The sequence below is a fragment of the Carassius carassius genome, chromosome 1 (assembly GCF_963082965.1).
Source record: "Carassius carassius chromosome 1, fCarCar2.1, whole genome shotgun sequence".
Classification (NCBI taxonomy): domain Eukaryota; kingdom Metazoa; phylum Chordata; class Actinopteri; order Cypriniformes; family Cyprinidae; genus Carassius; species Carassius carassius.
Genome location: NC_081755.1, coordinates 52,976,256 through 52,993,533, shown reverse-complemented (window position 1 = coordinate 52,993,533; position 17,278 = coordinate 52,976,256). Strand labels below are relative to the sequence as shown.

Genomic DNA, 17,278 nt, shown 5'->3' with positions numbered 1-17,278 from the left:
TCCCCGGGTGCCGCAGCATAAATGATGCCCACTGCTCTGGGTGTGTTTTCACTGTGTGTGTGTGTGTTCATTGCTGTGTGTGTTTGTGCACTTTGGATGGGTTAAATGCAGAGCATGAATTCTGTGTATGGGTCACCATACTTGGCTGTATGTCACTTCACTTCAGATTTTTTTTCTGCCACGGGAAGTTTTGCAGCATCCGCCGCCACCTCTGGATAAATCATACTGTGCGCCATCACCTCTGGATAATATCAGCTAGAATGTTACGTGACTCTGGATGTCAGCTGCGACCTGAAGTGACTCTGGACGATCAACTGTGACATTACGTGAGTCTGGATGACCAGCTGGGACATTACGAGACTCTGGATGATCAGCTGTGACCTGAAGTGACTCTGGATGATCAACTGGGACATTACGTGCCTCTGGACGATCAGTTGTCGTACGAGGCTCTGGAAGATCAGCTGAGACGTGACTCTGGAGGATCAACTGGGACGTTATGTGACTCTGGACAATCAGCTGTGACCTGACGTGACGCTGGATGATCAGCTGTGATGTGATGAGTCTCTGGATGACCAGCTTTGACATGACGAGACGTGAAGGACTGTAATGTAACAGGAGCTCATTTAAATACTGAGGTGCTAAACCATTCAGGGCTTTATAAGTAATAAGCAAGATTTTAAAATATATATGCTGTTTAATAGGGAGCCAATGCAGTGTTGACAGGACCGGGCTACAGGGGTGCTACACAAGATCCCGGGCCCTATGCATAAGCAGTCCTAATGGGCCCCCCTCCCCTTGAAAATATATATTTCAGACTTTTCAAGGGCCCTCTCTTCCTTTGGGGCCCTGGTAATCAGTACTGGTTTCACCCCCAGTCCAGCGCCCCTGCCGGGCTAATAGGGTCATACTTCCTGGTTCTAGTAAGAACTCTTGCTGCTGCATTTTGGACTAGCTGTAGTTTGTTTACGAAGCGTGCAGAAAAACCACCCAATAAAGCATTACAATAATCTAACCTTGAGGTCATAAATGCATGGATTAACATTTCTGCATTTTACATTGAAAGCATAGGCCGTAATTTAGAAATATTTTTGAGATGGAAAAATGCAGTTTTACAAATGCTAGAAACGTGGCTTTCTAAGGAAAGATTGCGATCAAATAGCACACCTAAGTTCCTAACTGATGACGAAGAATTGACAGAGCAACCATCAAGTCTTAGACAGCATTCAAGGTTATTACATGCAGAGTTTTTAGGTCCTATAATCAACACCTCTGTTTTTTCAGAATTTAGTAGTAAGAAATTACTCGTCATCCAGTTTTTTATATCAACTATGCATTCCATTAGTTTTTCATATTGGTGTGTTTCACTGGGTCGCGAAGAAATATATAGCTGAGTATCATCAGCATAACAGTGAAAGCTAACACCATGTTTCCTGCTGATATTTACCAAGGGTAATATGTAAAGCGTGAAGAGTAATGGCCCTAGTACTGAATCCATACTGCACTTGTGATTGATATGATACCTCTTCATTCACTGCTACGAATTGATGGTAGTCATATAAGTACGATTTAAATCATGCTAATGCACTTCCATTAATGCCAACAAAGTTTTCTAGTCTGTGCAAAAGAATGTTGTGGTCAATTGTGTCAAACGCAGCACTAAGATCCAATAAAACTAATAGAGAGATACACCCACGATCAGATGATAAGAGCAGATCATTTGTAACACTAAGTACTGAGTCTCAGTACTATGATACGGTCTAAATCCTGAACGGAAATCTTCAAAGATACCATTTTTCTCTAAGAAGGAATATAATTGTGAGGATACTACCTTTTCTAGTATCTTGGACAGAAAAGGGAGATTCGAGATCAGTCTATAATTAACTAGTTCTTTGGGTTCAAGTTGTGTTTTTTTGATGAGAGGCTTAATAAAAGCCAGTTTGAAGGTTTTGGGGACATATCCTAATGACAATGAGGAATTAATAATAGTCAGAAGAGGATCTATGACTTCTGGAAGCACCTCTTTTAGGAGCCTAGATGGTATAGGGTCTAATATACATGTTGTTGGTTTAGACAAGTTTATACAATTCTTCCTCTCCTATAGTAGAGAATGAGTGAAACAGTTCCTCAGGGGGTCTTATAGTGCACTGTCTGATCCGATACTGTAGCTGACGGCTGAATGGTAGCAAATTTATCTCTAATAGTATCGATTTTACATGTAAAGTAGTTCATAAATTTATTACTGCTGTGATGTTGGGAAATGTCAACACTTGTTGATTCTTTTTTTTTAGCCACTTTATTGAATAAATACCTGGGGTTATGTTTGTTTTCTTCTAAAAGAGATCTAGCAGTTTTTAATGTTTTTCTGTAGGATAGGTTACTTTCCTGCCAAGCAATACGAAATACCTCTAGTTTTGTTTTCCTCCAGCTGCGCTCCATTTTTCGAGCTGCTCTCTTTAGGGTGCGAGTGTGCTCATTATACCATGGTGTCAGACTGGTTTCCTTAACCTTCCTTAAGCGTAAAGGAGCAACTGTATTTAAAATGCTAGAAAAGAGAGAGTCCATAGTTTCTGTTAGAATACGTCAATAGACTGGTGACGTAGGTCTGCGCGCGTTTCTCAATACAAAGTACGCTTATTTTGGACGTGCATTCTCGGTAGTGCGGACTTTGTGCATTCGACTCGGGAGTGTGATGTCCGCGACGACGCAAGTCCAGTAAATCTGCAAACAGCAGCGTACTTGATTCAGTCAGCTGACCATGGCTACTGCTATTTTCCTCTGTCAAACTGAGCACATCTAGATTATGATCAGTGATCATATTTACAAAAAAGTGCTTTCGTAGAAAGGGACCTGATATTCAATAAGCCAAGCTTTATCATTTGTTTGTCTATATTCCATCGTTTTATATTTGTTGAACCTCAATTAAATTGTTACTCTTACATTGGTTTGGACATTTTTGTGTATTTTCTAGTTCGGGGAGCAGACACAGTGTCTATAGTGTGATATCTAGGTGAAAGAGTCTCTATGTGCTGAGAATTAGCTGACCTCTGTGACGTGAGGCAGCTAGCAGACGGTCGGTTTAGCCAGTCTGTCTGCTTCCTGACCTGGGCCCCAGTAAGTCAAGTACAAACTCTAAGACTATGTGCCATATTTCAAGAGAGAAGAGCGGCACCACCCCAGGAGGGATGAAGACCATCTCTTTTCAACAGGTCAGGTCTGCCCCAAAGCTTGTCCAATTGTCTATGAAACCTTTGTTATTCTGCAGGCACCACTTAGACATCCAGCCATTGAGTGATGACAATCTGCTATGCATCTCGTCACCACGGTAAGCAGGGAGGGGACCAGAGTATATTACAGTGCCTGACATTGTGGTTGCAAGTTCACACACCTCTTTTAATGTTTTTTTTTTGTGATCTCTGACTGGAGAAGTCGAAAATCATTAGCGTCGGCATGAACAACTATCTTACTGTGTTTACGTTTAGCATTAGCCAGCACTTTTAAATTTGCCAAGATGTCAGGCGCTTTTGCTACCGGTAAACATTTGACTATGGGGGCTGGTGTCTCTATATTCACGTTCCGTACAATAGAATAACCAATAACTAGAGCACTTTCATCAGGTTTCTCAGTGGGTGCATCACTGAGTGGGGAGAACCTGTTTAATGTTTTGATTGGATCAGAAGAGCTGTGTTTTGACCCACGACTACGCTGCCTCACCGTCACCCAGTTGCCCTGCTGCAGGGGCTCTGCCGGAACCGAACAATGTACAGGAATCCCTGAGCTAGACGCATCCAAAGCCGTATCTAGAGCCCTAACATTCCTACTGTCCTCAATTAAAGTTTGGATGCGTGTCTTTAATTCTGAAATCTTCTCTGTCAGCCTAACTATTTCCCTGCATTTATCACATGTGAATCCCTCATCTGCGACAGAGATAGATAAACTGTACATGTGGCAAGAGGTGCAAATAACAATAGCAGGAGAAGCCATTACTCACCGTGCTTGATGAAATATTCTTACCACAGTTTTTTGATGAACTTGTAAAAAAACTGGAGAGAGAGAGAGTAGCGAGAGAGAGGAGAGGAGAAAAGAAAACAGCGATAGGCACGAATGAAAACGCTAATACAGGTGCACCGCACTCACGGATTTCAAATAAAAGTGAACTATCAAATTAGTCAGATTAGATTGATAGATAATATCAGAAATATGGTGGGTATTAAGTTATATTTTACTACTTTAAACAACAGAGAGTGATAGTAAGATTCTATTGAAAACAAAGCAACATGGAGCTACGATCACAAACAGCAGCAAGGCCATCAGGAAGCAGGAATAACACGGTAAAGTCACATGACTCTGGACGATCAACTGTGATGTGTCGAGACTCTGGACATCAGCTGTAATGTGACGTGACTCTGGATGATCAGTTGTGTCAAGACGAAACTGGATGATCAGCTGTGATGTGAAGTGACTCTGGATGATCAACTGGGACGTGACATGACTCTGGGAGATAAGATCAGCTGGGTCATTACGACAGTCTGGACGATCAACTGTAAAGTGACGAGACTATGGAAGATCAGCTGTGACATGACCAAACCCCTCAATATCAGCTGAGATGTGCCCAGGACCTGGAAGATCAGCTGTGACGTGACAAGACTCTGGATGACCAACTGTAACATGACTTAAGATGATTAAATGGGATGTCAAATGACACAAGCCTCTGGAAGATCAACTGTGATGTGATATGACTCAGGACGATCAGCAGTGACTTGACTCAGGAAGAGCAGCTGTGACTTGACTTGATTCAAGGATGGCAGCAGTTACATACCATGAACGTGCTCTGCTGTCACAGTGGCCACCATAACACAAGCAAGTTTAATCAACAATGTAGCGATAAGCATTCTTGAATGTCTTGTGGTTGACTAAATTTTGTGGCCGCCTTTACTGGCAAGGAGTCATAAAACAGGGATGGGTCGACAGCAACAACAGGTATAGCACAGGCACAGCAGAAAAGTTATCCAGAGACAGGCATGGATCAATCGATGGCGAATGTCAAGAGATCAAGAGTCATTTATTTATAATTTGCATAGGTAACACTGGGAAAAACTGGGCATTGAAATGATTGTGACAAGGCTCAGACTACAAGGACAATAACAGGCCCACACATAAAAAAATGTAACATATACAGATATAAACGTACATGGATGGTATGGAGATATTGAGTGACTTAAGTCACTATAGACAGAACAATAAACACAGACAGAGCAGTAAATAAAAATAAGTGGCAGTAACCGATACAATAGGGGTATACATTGTTAAGAGATTTAACTAGTCCTGAGATACTAATATAGAATATTGGGGCAGAGCAGTGTCCAAAATGTATTTGTAGAATATCGCAGAGCTACAAGAAAAAACTATTAAAAGTTGCAGTGCAAGTACAATAAATAATAAACTTAAAGGCAGCATGTATTCCGGTTTTAGATGAAGGATAGTTGGCTGTTAAGCAGTCTGATGGCTTGAAGATAAAAGCTATTCTTCAGTCTGGTTGTCCATTATCAGATGGATCGTAAGTGTCTGCCAGATGGCAGTGAGGCAAACAGGTGATGAGCAGGGTGAGTGCAGTCCTTGATGATGCTGCGAGCCTTTTTCAAGCAGTGAGTTTGATAGATATCCTGTAAGGCTGGGAGTTTATGTCCAATTATGAGCTCTGCTGTTTTCACTACTCTCTGTAATGTAATCCAAAGGGCGAGGCAAATGGGTAATCTTTAGACAGGCAATAGTTCAGGCGAGGTACAATCAAAGTCTGAAACAGCAAGACAAAGTGATAATCCAAGAAAGGCTAAAGTCCAAGGCAGGCAGAGAACAGGCAGAACAAGGCAAACATGCTAGGATCAAGACACGGATGTATAAGGCAATGGACAGGACTAAACTAGACTTGATTTGAGAACTAGGACTAGGAACTGTCGCTGTAATGTAGCTATCGCTAACATGGTGATAAACACTAACAATACTCAGCCCTGAGTGGTGGTTAGGGTATCGTATTTATATTGTATGTGATTGGTTGCAGGTATTAATACTACGGCTGGGACAACGCGTCGAGGTCATCGATGACGTCGACGCAAAAAATACGTCGACGCAAAATATGCGCATCGATTTGTCGACCTGTTTTTATTTCTCTAAAAAACGTTTGCAAAACGTTTACCTTATGTGCGCTGAATATAAGCGATGTCTGTTTGTTGGATATATTCTGTCCAACGTTATATAACCAATCCAGGGGTTTTCTGCATTGATCTTTTTTTTTGGCGGCTGTCAAAGCCTTATTTGATCGGTGAGTGATGTAGAATAGAACTGCTGCGCCTGACAGGGCGCGTACGAGAGAGAGCCCCGGCTGTGCGCGCGCACTCACAGTCTTCAAACAACACGAGCGCTTCTTGCTCTCTCTCTCCCTTGTGCACATTAATCAAAAACATTAAACACGATAGAAAAAGGGCAAAACACCAAAGTTTCACACGCGCTCGCGCACTCACAGTCTTCAAACCATACGAGTGCTGTCTTGCTCTCTCTCTCTCTCTCTCTCTCTCTCTCCCTCGTGCATATTAACCAAAATCATTAGACATGATAGAAAAAGGGCGGAACGCCACAGTTTCACGTGGAGCATTCTGAGATTTTTTTTTCTCCATGACAGGATGCTGGCTCCCACTGTTAATTTTTATTTATTTAGTTTTTGTAAAAGCACTTTCTGTATTAGCTTAAAGCCCTCTAGTTTACATTGGTTACTGTATTCTTTCAATTGCTCTAAACAAGTATTTTGGGTGACCTTTTTTATTGAATGCTAGACATCAAGTTGTTATTTTCATCTGAAAGAAGAACTTTTTTTCAGTAAGCTAGGCCCATGTGTTCAGTAAGCTTGTTTCAGTAAGCTATGTGTTTTCAAGGCTTCAAGGTTTTATTGAATGCTATCTCTATACAAGTGCAAAGTAATGCATTCTTAGTAAGTGTTTTATTTTGTAATTTTAAGAGCAATAAACATATATTGCAATGTTAAGGAATTCATGTTTTTTCCTTTCAGATATGTAAATCAACATGTATAAAATGTTAGTAGTCAATTGATGGGGAGATAATCGAAATCGAATCGTTCTGAAAAATTAATCGTTAGATTAATCGATGCAGCGAAAAAATAATCGCTAGATTAATCGTTTAAAAAATAATCATTTATCCCAGACCTAATTAATACCATTGATATTAGGATCGAACTGCCCAAAGCTAGGAGAAGGGTTGCTAATATAGACAAACTCATTCAATGTCAGTCATGTGTGGAGTAAAACATAGTTTATTAGGCAAATGAAAGCTTTACTGAGAAATGTAAAAGCCCCAAAAGCATTTATAATACTTTGTGGCTTTAAAATATTAAAACTACAATTATAAAATTACTTTTCCCTGATTCAAATACAATCAGCAGACAATAACAGTTGTTGATAAAAAGTTGAAATATAAAAAGTAAAGATAACAATGTATTCATAAAAAAGGAATCGGACTAGCGCGTTCAGCGCGGGGGCGTGGTCACATTAGATGAAGGGAAACGTGAAAAACGGACATCGCGTTGTTTTCATATGGATTACTTTATCACAGAATATCTGTTTTCGACAGCACTTGTTCAGTTTAAAAGTAGACATGTCAAGCTTTCTATAGATATCTTATATATCTTATAGACAAAAGCTGCAGACAGCACACCTTGTTTGTTATCTTTATTTTATAAATGCACCAAGTTTTGTTGTTATTATGTCTGTATACAAAAAAAAGTTGACCCTTTACAGATTCGTGTATTGCTCTTATCTGTACGATCAAAACTGAAATTTAAATTCTTTTTGGGGTTATCAGGAGAAAATGACTCATAATGCGTATACGCGTTAATCGATTTAAGAGGATTTTTTTGGTGAGGATACAGCATCAGATCTGAAGATGATCTACTTACTATGATAGTTTTTTGTATGATTGTGTAGAGAAACTGAATGACAGAAACTCTTCCCACATGTCTCTCCAGTGTGAATCTTCTCATGTGTTTTCAGGTTTCCTGACTGATTGAATCTCTTGTCACAAGTGTGAACACTTGTAAGGTTTCTCTCCAGTGTGGATCATCTCATGTGTTTTCAGATTTGATGACACACTGAATCTCTTGTCACAGTGTGAACACTTGTAAGGTTTCTCTCCAGTGTGGATCATCTCATGTGTTTTCAGATTTGATGACACACTGAATCTCTTGTCACAGTGTGAACACTTGTAAGGTTTCTCTCCAGTGTGGATCCTCTCGTGTTTTTTCAGATTTGCTGACTGACTGAATCTCTTGTCACAGTGTGAACACTTGTAAGGTTTCTCTCCAGTGTGAATCCTCTCATGCTGTTTTAAATGGCTCGCTGTAGTAAAAGTCTTTTCACACTCAAAGCACATGTAATCTCTCACAGCAGCATGTATTTTCTGATGCAATTTTAAATGTTTTGGACATGAAAAACTCTTTCCACACAAATTACATGAATGTGGCTTATCCTTTGTATGAACTCTCAGGTGTTGCTTCAGTTCTGGAGCACTCAAAAATGTTTTGTCACACTGATCACATGTGTACTGCTTCTCTCTAGTGTGGATGTTCATGTGTGTCATAAGGCTTTCTGATCGTGAGAAACTCTTCCCGCACTGATCACAAGTGAATGGTTTCTCTCCAGTATGAACTCTCATGTGTGATGTAAGGTTTGCTTTTATCGTGAAACTCTTCCCGCACTGATCACATGTGTGCAGTTTCTCTCCAGTGTGGATCCTCTCATGTAGTTTCAGACTTGATGACACACTGAATCTCTTGTCACAGTGTGAACACTTGTAAGGTTTCTCTCCAGTGTGGGTCATCTCATGTGTTTTAAAGTTTCCTGACTGACTGAATTTCTTGTCACAGTGTGAACACTTGTAAGGTTTCTCTCCAGTGTGGGTCTTCTCATGTGTTTTAAAGTTTCCTGACCGACTGAATTTCTTGTCACAGTGTGAACACTTGTAAGGTTTCACTCCAGTGTGGATCCTCTCATGTAGTTTCAGACTTGATGACACACTGAATCTCTTGTCACAGTGTGAACACTTGTAAGGTTTCTCTCCAGTGTGGGTCATCTCATGTGTTTTAAAGTTTCCTGACTGACTGAATTTCTTGTCACAGTGTGAACACTTGTAAGGTTTCTCTCCAGTGTGGGTCTTCTCATGTGTTTTAAAGTTTCCTGACCGACTGAATTTCTTGTCACAGTGTGAACACTTGTAAGGTTTCACTCCAGTGTGGATCCTCTCATGTTGTTTCAGATTTGATGACTGACTGAATCTCTTGTCACAGTGTGAATACTTGTAAAGTTTCTCTCCAGTGTGAATCCTCTCATGTGTTTTCAGACTTGATGACACACTGAATCTCTTGTCACAGTGTGAACACTTGTAAGGTTTCACTCCAGTGTGGATCCTCTCATGTAGTTTCAGATTTGATGACACACTGAATCTCTTGTCACAGTGTGAACACTTGTAAGGTTTCTCTCCAGTGTGAATCCTCTCATGCTGTTTTAAACAGTTTGCTGTAGTAAAAGTCTTTTCACACTCAAAGCACATGTAATCTCTCACAGCAGCATGTATTTTCTGATGCCATTTTAAATGTTCTGGACATGAAAAACTCTTTCCACACAAATGACATGAATGTGGTTTCTCCTTTGTATGAACTCTCAGGTGTTGCTTCAGTTCTGAAGCTCTCAAACATTTTTTGTCACTCTGATCACATGTGTACAGTTTCTCTCTAGTGTGGATGTTCATGTGTAACTTAAGAGTTGATGAGTGTGAGAAACTCTTCCCGCACTGATCACAAGTGAATGGTTTCCCTCCAGTATGAACTCTCATGTGTGATGTAAGGTTTGCTTTTAGTGTGAAACTCTTCCCGCACTGATCACATGTGTGCGGTTTCTCTCCAGTGTGGATGTGAACACTTGTAAGGTTTTGACATTTACATTTGACATTAACTTAAAAAAAAGTGACAGGACATAAAATCAAACCCTGCTATAACAGCGAAAAGTAGACCATTGCATTGCAAAATTTGTTTAGTTTGTTTGCTTAATCTTATGATTAGGTTTCATTAACTGTTTTGTCTAAATGAATAAGAGATAAAATGTAATGTTTACGCAAACTCAAGGTTTATGGGTTGTTTATAGTTGGATGTGTGCTGGTCAGATGAAGTGTGAGGATTGAAACACACACAACTAAGATTTTTCAATAAACTCTGGTCCTTTTTATCATCATCACACTATCTCTCTTGCTTAGTCTCTTTTCTGGCTTTACTCGGTCAACTTCTTGGTTGATAGGAGGCTTGATGGCAAGAGGACAGTTGATGGCAAGAGACAAGACTTGATGTTAAAGGGATAGTTCACCCAAAAATCTAAATTATGTCATTAATGACTCACCCTCATGTCGTTCCAAACCCCTGAGACCTCCGTTCAGACCTGGAAGAGAAGACAATGATGAATAAAGTCGTAGATTTTGCTATTTTTGGACCAAAATGTATTTTCGATGCTTCAAAATATTCTAACTGACCCTCTGATGTCACATGGACTACTTTGATGATGTTTTTCTTACCTTTCTGGACATGGACAGTAGACCGTACACACATTTTCAAAGGAGGGACTGAGAGCTCTCGGACTAAATCTAAAATATCTTAAACTGTGTTCCAAAGATGAACGGAGGTCTTACGGGTTTGGAACGACATGAGAGTGAGTCATTAATGACATAATTTTCATTCGAGGTCCCCTTTAATGGGTTTTGGTTATCGACAACCCTACTGACTATTTGTTCAGATACCAAACAAATTGGATATTTTCTGACATCCGGGACTGGATCTTAACTGGTGTTATCTGGTGTTGAGACCGAGTTGCAACCTTCCACTCCCAAGCCAACAAAGAAGTTGTGTACAGCCTAGTATAAAATAGTAATTTTGGTCTATATAGCAAATTTTGCCTTTCATGACAACTGTGAGGGGGTGATTTTTATTTTTTATAACTCATCAGTTTAAATTATATTAAGCCTTAATGTTCTGCAAAAGTAAGGGTGTGGCCACTTGAGTGACAGGTGGATTGCCGCTGCTGACACTGCCATCGATCTTGGTGGACGTAGTTTCAGCAACCAACTCCCTCCTCTTTGCGATTTTCGATGATCCGGAGTGACGTGCTGCCAAGATGGCGATGGTCTTTCTCAAATGGACCACTTCATGTGCATTTGCGGTCTTAAGTCCACAAGAACTTTGGGTGTCCCATTTATCATTTTAGCGCTCAGAAGGGTGATCGTTAGTGTTTCCTCTGTGGCCATTATGGCTTTTGAGTTACAAAACGCTCTTCAAGAGTCAACAGGTTAGGTCACAGGCACTACGTCTATGTTTTTATACAGTCTATGGTTGAGACTAAAACTAATATACATTTTGTTGGAGCGGGAAAACTAGTCTATAGGAAGTGTCCCTTATTATTTGATGTTTCAGTAAAATCATTCAGCAGCTCTGAAGGCCTTTCCAATTACAACAAACAAAATATAAATCTGTGTGAAGTTTTAGAAATGTCAGCCTCATTAATGAAGAATAAACACCAACCTGTTTGTTCTTCAGTATCTTCAGGGTGTTTGATTCTGCAGTGTTCTGGATCTCCCATCTCCTCTCTTACCTCTTTAATAAACTCAATCTTTACAGATTTCATCTCTTCTTGGATGGTTTGATGCTCCTCTTCACTTGAGAACTGATGGAGATATTCCTGCATTTATTGGTGAATTGATGAATGTGAGATTGTTGTCAGAGGAGTTTCACTGAACATGAATTTCTGTGTGGAAAAGCAGATTTGCCAAAATAAACAATAAATCAAAGAGGCATTAAGTGTTGTCTCTTTGTAAATCATTACATTACTATATTATATTACAGTAGTGAGCTCTTGAACTGTCCCTCTACCCTCATCGGTGGAAACTACCAGCCTAGCTTCCAGTGTCTTCTTCTGAAAGTCATCTTTGATGATTCCACCTCTCAAACAAGACGCTATTCCAGCCTTAATGTGGTCACAAACTGGTCGAGAAACACAGTACTGCTCTGCACATTTTTTAAATTCACACACATTGTTTTATATGAAGTGCACACACACACACACACACACAGTGGATCCCATATGTGATGGGAGGGGGGTAATTATGCAATCATCTTCCATAGCTTCTGAAGGGCAGTACTAAATGAGCAAAACGTATATACTAGGGTTATGCCGATAGACGATAGTATCATGTATCGACGATAGTCAGAGATATCGACATAAGCAGATTTCTCTGTCGATAAGACGATATTAGGATCATTTTCCTATTAATGTATTAGATTATAATAATAATAATAACTATTATTTTTATTAGGCTGCTTATTAAAATAAAACTGCCCAGCTATTTCACTTCCGCACCGCATTTCTCACACACACACACGCACAGCGCGCGAGCACAGGAGGATAAGAGCCTGTAGTCACTGAAGTTGTCCGCTTTGACTCGGATAACTCGTTAAATTCATGAAATGAAAGAGATAGAAAACGAGGAGTTGGTGTCCCGCACATTTAATGGCTGGTCCACAGCACCGCGCTCTTCTCATACATGACAGATTAACTCTTTCTTGGCATTACAAATAAAGTAATGTGGGGCGGCAGTGGCTCAGTGATCCATTTAGGTTGTCTACAAACCGGAAGGTTGGTGGTTCAATCCCCGGCTCCACCTGACCAAGTGTCGAGGTGTCCTTGAGCAAGACACCTAACCCCAGCTGCTCCCGACGAGTTGGATGGCGCCTTGAATGGCTGACACCGTAGTTGGTGTGTGAATGAGTGTGTGAATGGGTGAATGTGAGGCAAGTTGTAAAGCGCTTTGGATGGCCATGTGGTCTGTAGAAAGCGCTATATAAATGCAGTCCATTTACCATTTACCAATAAATACAGAATGATAACAAGGCGGCAGAGCGAACTTAGCATCCATAGTGGTTCTCACATAGACCCTCTATTAAAGACTGATCATTATAACACACACTAGAAGGACTATGTGAGAACCACTATGGATCATAAGTTCGCTCTGCAGCCTTTTTATTGCACACCGTACTATAATGTGATGCATGCAAAATACATAGTTTTGGCTGTTTCAAAGTCTCCATCCACAAACAGACGTATATCGTCTGCAGATATAAGGTATTTCATTGCACTTTAACAAGTAATCTGAACGGCCTATATATGTGCACTATTTTAAACGAGCCCTCACTGAGTTTAATGCCACAGTTATGTTAGAACGCATCTCATTCTTGTTTCTGTGGCGGTGCGTCGAGCTGGTCATGAGGCGCGTGGTCCAGAGCGCTGTATGACTGATGCAGCAGTTCAATTCAACTTTACTCCAAACATATGAACTTACCTGTTTTAAATACTTTATATTTAACGTGTTCGTTTATGCCCGATATTAGTGTTAAACTGTTGGACTTTAAATGAAATCTACTATTGATTTTCACCGTTGATTGATTATTCCGAACATTAACTTCCGTGCGCAGATGCGGCAGATTTGTCACAGGACGAGTGATATGACAGTTGTGTCCGACTATATATATGAACTTAGCTGTTTTAAATACAGTATTTTTATATTTAACGTTAGTTTCAGTATGTTTTAAAGTATATTTTTTAAATTATTGGTGATTCCATAGGCTCTCTCGCGCGCACCTGCGTGGTTTAAAACACCAGAAAAAAAAGAGTCTCTGTCTTGCTCCACCCAAGCACGTTAAGATCGTGTATTGTCAATTTCACGGACTGACGATATGACGATGTGAAAAATGACCATATCGCCCAACACTAGTATATATATATATATATAGGCAAAATAAGTTCAAAAGTTTTCACCTCCCGGCTCTTAATGCATGGTTTATCCTTCTGGAGCATCAGTGAGCATTTGAACCTTCTGTTATAGTTGCATATGAGTCCCGCAGTTATCCTCAGTGTGAAAAGATGGATCTCAAAATTATACAGTCATTGTTGGAAAGGGTTCAAATACACGAAAATGCTGGAAAACCAAATCATTTTTGGGAGTTTTCTGAAGGGATTTTTCTGAAGAACAATGGGCACTTTTTAACAGGGTCATATGATAAATTAAAAAAAATGTAAACTGTACATAGACAGTAACTTAAAAAAAAGTGAAAGGACATAAAAACAAACCCTGCTATAACAGCGAAAAGTAGACAATTGCATTACAAAATTTAAAGTTTAAACACCCCCCCACATGCCTACTTCACAGTGTTTTATTTACAACACTGTTCAAGAACAACCCAAATATTCCTGAACCTGGGAGAGTAGCCTACAATGCCGTCTACACACAAAAGCTGTTTCTATAACAGGGAATTTTCAAATACCGGCATTGGCCGATACATTTTTCTGCTTGGACTATGTGTTCTTTTATTTTGAGGGCGCGCCTGACATTTATTTTGATGGTGCATAGTGCACACATTCTCCCTCTCTTTAAAAGACTAATGAATAGGGATATGACGGTATCCGATTTTTATGTTGTGATTAAGGAAATTTGATATATTTTATTTAAGAAAAGAACTCACCATTCACTGACGCCTCCAGGTCGCAAGCACTCAGGATTGTACATCTGATCTTTAATGAAACTCACGATTATGAGTAAATTTGCTTTCATCTTTGCAGGACTGTGATATGAATAGTGTACAGAGTAACACATCTATAGCAATAGTGTGAAAGTGCATAGCACATAACGTGCACAATATACCAGTATAAACACGGATATCTATTGGTATAATATGCGTCACATGACTAAACTTGTGTCATCCTTTTCAAAAGCCTCCATTTTCACAGTCCACACAACATCGTTTCAAATTTATCCACTGTGGAGAGTGTTTTAAAAAGCTCAGTTTTCCTTGATAAAAACGCCATATCAGTGTGGACGGAAGGCGAAAATGGAGAGAAAAAGTTGCGTTTTCAAACAAAAACATATTAGTGTGGACATGCCCAAAAACTATAAAATAAAAATATATATAAAAAGATATAATACAGTACAGACCAAAAGTTTGGACACACCTTCTCATTCAAAGAATTTTCTTTATTTTCATGACTATGAAAATTGTAGATTCACACTGAAGGCATCAAGGGCTATTTGACCAAGAAGGAGAGTGATGGGGTGCTGTGCCAGATGACCTGGCCTCCACAGTCACCGGTCCTGAACCCAATCGAGATGGTTTAGGGGTGAGCTGGACCGCAGACAGAAGGCAAAAGGGCCAACAAGTGCTAAGCATCTCTCGGGGAACTCCTTCAAGACTGTTGGAAGACCATTTCAGGTGACTACCTCTTGAAGCTCATCAAGAGAATGCCAAGAGTGTGCAAAGCAGTAATCAAAGCAAAAGGTGGCTACTTTGAAGAACCTAGAATATGACATATTTTCAATTGTTTCACACTTTTTTGTTATGTATATAATTCCATATATAATCCCACATGTGTTAATTCATAGTTTTGATGCCTTCAATAGTCATGAAAATAAAGAAAACTCTTTGAATGAGAAGGTGTGTCCAAACTTTTGGTCTGTACTGTATATATTAAAAAAATATTGGTTGACCACTACTCTAAATTGCGACTAAAACGGTTGCATTTGCGACCAAAAGTATTAAATTCTATGTTTCTGCTGAGGTCCCACTGGCAACTAAGCCTATGTATTTGCATGTTATAATTAAAAAATTAGCATGTAATGCCTTTTTTTCTGATTTTGTTTTTGATTTTTTTTCCTGTTTTGGGATGGCATCATTTGCTATGTTCACGTATTAAACTGAGATGATGCACATCAAAGTTTTAGTGGTAAAAAATATTTTTGCAGCATTGCATTTACGCACACTTGAGTTGTGCAGTGCGCAACACCTCGTGTGTTAAAAAATAGTTGTCCCTGATCGCTTCTCGGCCTTTTGGCTAAGATCAAGTGTAGTATCTGTTCTTATCAGTTTAATATCTGATACGTCCCCCATCCGGGGACTACATATTAAATGGATTTTTAGATTAGGGAAGTTGTGGCCTAATGGTTAGAGAGTCAGACTCCCAATCGAAAGGTTGTGAGTTCGAGTCCCGGGCCGGCAGGAATTGTGGGTGGGGGGAGAGCATGTACAGTTCTCTCTCCACCTTCAATACCACGACTTAGGTGCCCTTGAGCAAGGCATCGAACCCCCAACTGCTCCCCGGGCGCCGCAGCATAAATGGCTGCCCACTGCTCCGGGTGTGTGCTCACAGTGTGTGTGTGTGTTCACTGCTCTGTGTGTGTGTGCACTTCGGATGGGTTAAATGCAGAGCACAAATTCTGAGTATTGGTCACCATACTTGGCTGAATGTCACTTCACTTAAGACAGCGGAGACCAGGACAACTAAAGCCCCAGATACAGATCCCCTGTAAAGACCTTGTCTCAGAGGAGCACCAGGACAAGACCACAGGAAACAGGTGATTCTTCTGCACAATCTGACTTTGCTGCAGCCTGGAATTGAACTACTGGTTTCGTCTGGTCAGAGGAGAACTGGCCCCCCAACTGAGCCTGGTTTCTCCCAAGGTTTTTTTCTCCATTCTGTCACCGATGGAGTTTCGGTTCCTTGCCACTGTCACCTCTGGCTTGCTTAGTTGGGATCACTTCATCTACAGCGATATCGTTGACTTGATTACAAATAAATGCACAGACACTATTTAACTGAACAGAGATGAATTCAATGATGAACTTCAAACTATCATTTTGCATTATTGACACACTGTTTTCCTAATTAATGTTGTTTAGTTGCTTTGACGCAATGTATTTTGTTTAAAGCACTATATAAAGTAGGGATGCAAGATCAAGATTTTTCTTGGCCGATTCCGATACCGATTTTTTTACAAGCAATAAACAAGAAAGAAGGAAAGTGTGCATAAACGTGCATTTTTTTTTTTTATAGGCCAAACTGGCTTTTGGCTATTGAAAACAATAACCGTAACCATCTGAAATTAACAGCAGTAACTGCGCAGTAAGTATTCTACATTCAATACAAACATAGATGGTACAGACATCAGCATTTAGCTTTTGTTTTTTAATTGGGTTGAAACTACATAGAATTGGCCTTAAATTAAAACATTAACTCTCTGTAACCAAATTAAAGGCAACAACTGCATAGTTCTAAAGTCCAATCAACACAATCAGCCCACATTCAATAACATCTAGTTAGGTTTTGCTGCAGGGGGTGTCAGGGAGACGTCCCTG

The 17,278-nt window shown here is 40.0% G+C and overlaps 1 protein-coding gene and 2 pseudogenes across 1 annotated transcript in view; 1 reads left to right on the top strand and 2 right to left on the bottom strand.

Annotated features, from left to right (window-relative positions):
- Positions 1-11,866, bottom strand: part of LOC132158598 (gastrula zinc finger protein XlCGF57.1-like) — a 77,213-nt gene extending 65,347 nt beyond the window's left edge. The window contains exon 1 of the mRNA XM_059568184.1: positions 11,621-11,866. Coding sequence (XP_059424167.1) covers positions 11,621-11,783 — 163 coding nt within the window. The 5' untranslated portion in view covers positions 11,784-11,866. The remainder of the gene's footprint in view (positions 1-11,620) is intronic.
- On the bottom strand, positions 7,953-9,963 carry LOC132131990 (zinc finger protein 845-like; annotated as a pseudogene).
- Positions 11,867-15,957: 4,091 nt separating the features above from the next.
- LOC132153992 (U2 spliceosomal RNA) lies at positions 15,958-16,106 on the top strand (annotated as a pseudogene).
- The last annotated feature ends 1,172 nt before the right edge of the window (positions 16,107-17,278 follow it).